At 35.2% G+C, this 7,725-nt stretch overlaps 1 protein-coding gene across 7 annotated transcripts in view; it reads right to left on the bottom strand.

Moving 5' to 3' along the window:
* Window positions 1–3,071: 3,071 nt before the first annotated feature.
* Window positions 3,072–7,725, bottom strand: part of SCEL (sciellin) — a 117,350-nt gene continuing 112,696 nt past the window's right edge. For all 7 annotated transcript variants that reach the window (XM_014544069.1, XM_014544070.1, XM_014544071.1 and 4 more), the window contains 2 exons: window positions 6,466–6,568; window positions 3,072–4,815 (listed from right to left, as the gene is read on the bottom strand). In XM_014544069.1, coding sequence (XP_014399555.1) covers window positions 4,799–4,815; window positions 6,466–6,568 — 120 coding nt within the window. In that variant the 3' untranslated portion in view covers window positions 3,072–4,798. The remainder of the gene's footprint in view (window positions 4,816–6,465; window positions 6,569–7,725) is intronic.

A 7,725-nucleotide genomic window follows, 5' to 3' on the forward strand; every position in this document is an offset into this window, starting at 1 on the left:
TAAAAATTATTTACCAAGCTCAAGGCCATATTGATTTCCTTCTAGAAATTTTATAGTTGTATATTATACATTTAAATCTACAATCCATCTTGAGATAATTGTTACTTTTTTTAAAGATGGATATAAGGTCTGTGCTGATTTTCTTTTCCTTTTTTTCTCTTCTTTCCTTTTTATTTCTTTTTTCTTTTTTGTTTTTTTGGGTTTTTTTTTTTTTTTTATATGGGTATCAAATTGTTCTAGCCCAATTTTTGTATATGTTGAAGACTATATATTGAATTGCTTGACTTTCTTTTCTTTTCCTTTTTTTCTCTTCTTTCCTTTTTCTTTCTTTTTTCTTTTTTGTTTTTTTGGGTTTTTGTTTTTTTTGCATATGGGTATCAAATTGTTCTAGCCAAATTTTTGTATATGTTGAAGACTATATATTGAATTGCCTTTGTGCTTCTCCTAATCAGTAGACTATATTTGTCTCAACGTAATGTAAACTGTTCATGAAATTAAAAATATTCAATGACTTTTTAAATATATTTTATTGGTTTTTTACAGAGAGGAAGGGAGAGGGATAGAGAGCTAGAAACATCTATGAGAGATTCATCTATCAGCTGCCTCCTGCACACCCCCTACTGGGGATGTGCCTGCAACCAAGGTACATGCCCTTGACCAGAATCGAACCTGGGACCTTTTAGTCCACAGGCTGATGCTCTATCCACTGAGCCAAACCAGTTAGGGCTCAATGACATTTTAATGACACAAATATAAAACGTATAAATTCTACTAAATGCCAACATTCATTTGATGATGTAGATTTTTAATGATCCATTATGAAGGACACTGCCATGACCTGTCTCCTGCCTGCTTCTTCAACCTCCTCTCTCCATGTTCACTAATTCCAGCCCCCTGGCGTCTTTCTATTCCTAAACCACACCAAACTTGCCGTTGCCTTGGGCCTAAACACTTTCCTGTGGGAGACTTTCAATCCAATTTGCCTTTGTGGGCCAGAAGGGCTCTTGAAACTCATGAACTTTCCTTTTCTCTTGGGAGAGAATGTAAAATTAATAAATTGTAACTATCAAAAAAGTTATACCATGATCTGAATGTTCCTTTCCACCAGATACATTAGTCATATTGCAACAAGAGAACAATGTAATGTTTATATGAAATTCCTAGGAGAAGTTTCTCCTCATCTGAAATGATGCTGCCCAATCTTCTAATGTTTCTATTTGGAACACAGAAAGGGACTTGATTCTTAATGCCTTAAAAGAAGTGAGGAAACCATACCCGCCCGCTGATTCCACTCCAGATTGGGGCTGGTTCAGACCCAGCTCTGAGGCAGTCAGCAGAGCATGCCTGGGGGCTCCTGCAGCTAAGTGGGTGACTTTAGTCTGAGGTCCAAGAGGAAGCAGCCATTTGGTGTAACTCTCCCCAGGGCAGAGAGTTGAAAGCTATGTAAGAGATATCTGGATATTGTCTTGCATGAGGAATAGAGAAAATTCTCTCACTGGTCTCTGTCTCCTGGCATCTTTGAACTTCCATCTCATTTTTTTTTTTAAAGAAGCAAGGACAAGGTTAGTCCAGAAAATGGTCTGGTTTTGACCATTATTGTTCACCACATTACTTTTAAACTCCCCCTTCACCTAACCACTGTATTTTATTTTCTTCATGGGTCTTATTACTTTCAGAAATTGTTGTGTTGGTCTTCTGTCTTTCAAACTCCTCCTCCACTCTCTCTTTAGAATGTAAACTCCATGAGGGCAGGAGCCTTGGTATTGATCTGCACTAAGGTCTGGAATATTGGTTCTAAATGAAGGTTTTTAAGTTATTGAATAATAGATGAATGAATGCATGAATGATGGTAGATTATAAACCAGGCTTTTTAAAATACAGAGCCTGGCACAATTGGGCATTTCAATGTATTAATGAGAAGAATGTATCAAAACGAATACAGAGGCAAAGAAGTAAAACATCTTTCCCAGATGGCATTTATAACACAATGATGATGTTGAGTTTCCGCTCATAGCACAAAACTGAAACCATTACCTAATTCATGCACTTGAACATTTCAGTAATATCTCTCAGAAACCATACCTCTCAAATGGCAGGACAAAGACACAGTAAATAAAATTCAGAACGGTGTCCAATTTTGCATTGTGATAAAGTTAACATGCAATTCTAAATTACATACACAACACCAGACAGCTCTTAGGCACCTAGCAAGAGAGACCATCTAAGAATGGGGTAGGGTAGAAAGCCAATAATCTAAGCCTTGCATTTGAAATAGCAGGGAATAGACCCATTAGGGAAATAGCCTGCCCACATTAATGCAGATATTTATGGGTGCCTCTGGGAATTATTGAGTAACATGGAATAGGTGAAACTCTAAAAGCCATTTATTTACATTGTACCAAAATAACCAGTAAATTCAGTAGTACCAAAAAATTTTCATTGTCAGTTTGCCATGTTGTAGACCAAACAGTCCCCTGTTTTGGTAGAGCTCTGAATCGGGAAAATGTGCCAAACCCTCCAGATTTTCTGTTGTAGGAAACAACTCGGTGAGTGAACCACAGTGAGAGCTGGCCATTCCCCACTCAGACCTAGTTGTAAAAGTGACTGCAATCAAACAGCTAGGGATGCACAGGTGACTTCTTGAATACAGTTTTATTTCTTGGCCTTATTTTTTTTTTTTAAAAAGGATACTATTTTAACAAATTCTATTTCTGAGATTATTACATTTCTGCCATTTTGCTTTTTAGAAGGATATTGTCCTATGAAGCGATTCATTCTCTTTCAGGGACATCTCTTAATTGGCTGCAATATAAAGAGACCTTCCAAATTGTTTTAAGAATCGGTCATTCCTATGGTGTGAATAAGCCCAGACATGATGAAGCTGACTAGGTGAATCAGAAGCCCTTCTCTCTCCACTCCGTATTTATTCCATTTTTACAACAGCTTTTGGCTTAATTGAATACATTATAGTGGGAGACAGGGCCCATTAAACAGCTTCAGAAAAGTGAGAAATATGTTCCTTTTAGGGTTTTTTTTTAAATGAAGCATTATAAAGTAGACTACTTTAAAAATGGCATTCAAATGATTTTTAATTACTACAAATGCATTGAGATGTTAATACACTTTACATAAAAGGCAGGGATACTATTCCATCCATCCTTTTCTGCCACGAATTCCCAACGCTAAGAAAATGATTTCTTTTGATCCACTCTGATAGCATGTAATTAAGGAACAATAAAACATATGGCTCAATTACCACTGCTTCTCATCAAGCATGAATTAATGAATATCAAATTATTATTAATTGTTTTTTCCTGGCTCCTTTTTACAGGACAACAATTATACATTGCTGAATTTTGATAAGCATTTTGTGTTTAAAACCACGGACTAGTCTCTAAGAAGAGCAGATGCTTGAAATCATCATACAGAAGACGAATTCTTTAAATTTATCAACATTTGAAAAATACATGATTATCTTTTTTAATCTCCCTAATTTATGTCAGTTGATTACAACTGCTTTAAACTTCCCCCAAATGACACCCTCTCCTCATTGTTCCATAAGCCTTCCTTCAAGAAGCAGTTGCTATGTACACATAAAATAGTTTATAAGTTCAATTTCTCAATTTTAACAATAGTCTAAGTTCCTCACATATGATTACTGGATTTTCAATTCCTTGAAGAAAAGCTCTTTGAAAGTAAAAGCTATAGCTTTAGAAGCTAAATAATTAAGTTAACCAGTGTGGTATAGAATATAATAAATTGTGATCACTGTAATTGACAAAATCAATGCCAATGAATGATATTTATAGACACACCACAAAATGATTTCGGTATCACTGATAGTTCATTTTATTTGCATAAGCCATCTGTAAATATAAAGTGCTATGTAATATGAATAGATGTAACATGCTAAAGAATAAGTCTTTTGTAGTCCATAACCATTATTTCCTCATAGATTATTTATATAAGCAGATTTTGAAACACATGCAAAAAATTAACAAATTATAATATGTAAAATACATGTCATATAATTTTACCCATTACCCATAAGCCAATGTTTTTCTGTTTTTAAAAATTATATCTGCAATAAAATGAATAATGACATGAAAGTTAAGCTGTTCAGATGTCCTCTCCAGTTCAAAATGATTAACAAACACATATTCAGATATATTTCTAAAGAGCAAACAAAAACTTGCTTTAGAATAATTTGAGGAGCAGAAAGGGGCCTTTGGGACAGTTTTCAATGCCCCTCATATGATAGATAAAAAAGAGAGACCAGAAAGTTCAAATGACTTTCTGAGGTCCATATGACTTTATGTTATTATTGGCCAAACTGTATAAGAAAATTTCTATCAACATTTCTTTTGCACATGAAGGAAACATATCTTGCTTTCTTGACAGTTTGTCAATAATGCCCACAAATCCAAATTCTTAGGCAAACAAAGGTGAGACAATGAGAAATGTGTTTATAATAGAAATCATGATGCACAGCTTAATGGAGCAGGGGTGGACCTGCTTGGGGTGACGATGCTCACAGCCATCAGGAGCATCATTCCTTTGACATTGGTAACTGAAACCACTTGAATTTTTGATGACTGAATCTATCCAGTTAACAGATGGTTCCCTTTATGTATATGACCTTTTTGAAGGCAATTATGTTATTTATGCAATAGCAGAATTGTTTATTGTATACAAAAGTCAATCTCCAGAGTAAAAGCTTTTCTAAATTACATATTCTTAAAATAAAATTTTTTAATTCCTTAATGAATGCTTTTATCTTGGTTTCCATGTGCCAGAATTATTGAATCCACTTTGCTGAAATTTTAAAAGAAAATAACAGTTAGATATGCAAATTCAGTACAAAAGTAATTCTATAACTAAAATTCTTTAAATAATCATTCATCAAGGGGGTCATGGTAGATTCAGTATTTTACATTTTCTTTCTGCTTCATTCATCACTATGGCTTTGGGTCACACCATAAATTTGAAGGACTGTTGCCTGGTACTCATATTTAGGAGATGTCTGAGAGTTATGTTTTGAAAACTTAAATTTACTATAAGAATGCAAAGCTGCCCTGGCTGGTATGGCTCAGTTGGTTAGAGACTTGTCCAAAAGGTTGCAGGTTCGATTCCTGGTCAGGGCATATACTAGGGGCGGGGAGGCTAGGGGGGGCGTGTACGGGAGGCAACCAATCAATGTTTCTCTCTCATATCGATGTTTTTCTCTCTCTCTCTCCCATGCTCTCTCTCTAAGATCAGTAAAAACATATCCTCAGGAGAGGATTTTTAAAAAAATGCACTGCCTATGTACACATAGACAGGAAGGAAGGCACAATGACTTCTGAGTCTTTTGGTGGCCACACCTCCTCCTAAGCTATATCATGGATTTCTGGGAGGCTGGAAGTTTTAGAGCCGCTACCATATCATCAAGGCTCTTGATATAATATTGGATCATGAAAAGGCTGCTAAATTAGAAAGAAAGTAGAATATGAGAACTGGCTGGGGAGAGCAGAAAATAAAAGGCAAAGTATGAATATCATTAGGTTTGTTCTTGTTACTGATTCTGCAGCCTGATGAAAAGGGGATTTCTTAATATTTTTCAGAGCATTTTCCACATTTGTCACTAAATTCCATATTTTGGATCCCAGGTAAGAGTCACAAATGTTCCCCTTTCATTCACCACTGAAACATCAGGAACCCAGCCGGCCATACAATGCTTTGACCAGCTCCCCAATATTATCTTGGTTATTATATCTATTTACTATGAATTAAAAATAAAATGTTGATACTGGCTTTAAAAAAATGAATCAAGTTTTATAGGACTTTCGTTTCCTAACTTACTGGGCGCTGTGCATGTCTTTTAAATAAACTTTTAAAGCTTTCATGATAAATTTACAGGAAATGTGAGCTAAAAATGCAGGTCATTAATGTTTGCTTCTCACATCATTTATGCTAATGAAAAGCCCAAATTATAGTAATGTTGATTTTAAACTGATAAATATACTTACATGCTATATTTAATACAGGATTTAATATTTAATTACATATAATTAACTTTAAATTTTCCATGAAAAACATTACAAGGCATTTAGCATAATAACCAAATTAGGTAGGAAAGTATATTTCAGTGCAAATGTAAAAGGTAATTCACAGATATGAACTTCAATTTCAATTATTTGAGCAGAGAAGATCTATTTTTGTTTAGAAAAAACGGGAAAATGTTCTATAATAAATAATCTCTTTTTTTAGTTGTACCTATGCCGGGTCTGATATCAAAGACAATATAAATGTTGACTGATTTTATACCATAAAACAAAATACTACCATACTATCTACAACTGAATTCTTAACTAAATATAATTAATAAAATGTTTTTTGCTTTATTAAAATCCTTCATTTTCAACAATATTAAATGCTCATTAATATTAGCAAAAGTAACAGTTTCTTACAGAGCTTAACACTTACCCACTACTTTGGAGTAGCAAGGTTCACAGTGTATTGTCCGTTGATAAATCCAAATACTATCTCCCGCTCTCAGGTTTTCCAAAGGCCGTTGGCATATTTCACACTAAAGGAAAAGGCAATATATAAAGTTTACATTACAAATAAAGTCTAGATTCTTAGTGTAACGGGATAAAAAGCCCTTTCAATTCAGTCAGTACAGTTCTCGATATTAGCACTCAGGTGCAGCCTCATGAGAACCCACAGAGAAGGTGAGAGTGTACTTGTCTATAATCCACACACAGAACTGTGCATTTCAGGGCATATCTACCATTAAAGTTTCTACTTAACTCACTATAGAGTAGATATAAATTTTCAAAAATTGGTTATGCTAAGCACAAGATCACCAGTTGATATGTTAAACAGAAACACGAAGCATAGTTTCTGTTTGCTTATTAAGGAGACCTATGCAATCCAGAGTTCAGGCATACACACAGGACATTAAGCAAACATTAAGCAAAACAAATTTCTGTTTGTTTCCCTATACCCTTAAGAGGGTATAGGGAAAAGCTTGTTTTGAGTTGTGTTGGTTAGCTTGCTTTAGATCTATGTTCATGAAACAAATCCACTGTCCATTGGCTGACTTTCAAGCATGAAGCTGTCATTGATTGGTTGGCTCTCAGAGACCAGTTCGTTGAAGCAAATTGGCATTGATTAATTCATCTTGTTTAAACCAGTCTACATGGTTCTCTATTATCATGGCTATAGAATAATCCATCTTTTTCTAGGAGTGTGGAGACGTTTTTATTCTTAGTAGAATTTTATAATTATGTTGAAAATGAAAATAAATAATCCAAAATACAACAAATGGGAATTATTTGTATTTACCAAAACCAACAACCAGGAGAATTTCCTTATTTTAAAATTTTTTTCTGCATACTAATTTTAAATAAAGAACTATAATCTTTTTTTACTGAGTAAATTTTAATAACTAAAAGAAAATTCCATTTTCTCACAATTAAACAATTATAAAATTTTCAGAATATATTTTATATAGTACTAGAGGCCTGGTGCACAAAAATTTGTGCACTGGGGGGGGGGGGGGGGGGGGCCCCCCCCCCCGCCCCCGCCTCTCCTCATCTTCCTCTTCCTCGCTGTCCCGAGCTGGCCTGGCAAAGGGTCAGTTCAGTTTAGCAGGTCCTGACTCCTTGGGCCAATGGTCAGGGGCTGTGCGGAGGGCGGGGCTGTGTGTGTGGGGCGGGGCTTGCGGAGGGCGTGGCTTGC

The sequence above is a fragment of the Myotis brandtii genome, unplaced genomic scaffold (genome assembly GCF_000412655.1).
Source record: "Myotis brandtii unplaced genomic scaffold, ASM41265v1 scaffold350, whole genome shotgun sequence".
Taxonomy (NCBI): domain Eukaryota; kingdom Metazoa; phylum Chordata; class Mammalia; order Chiroptera; family Vespertilionidae; genus Myotis; species Myotis brandtii.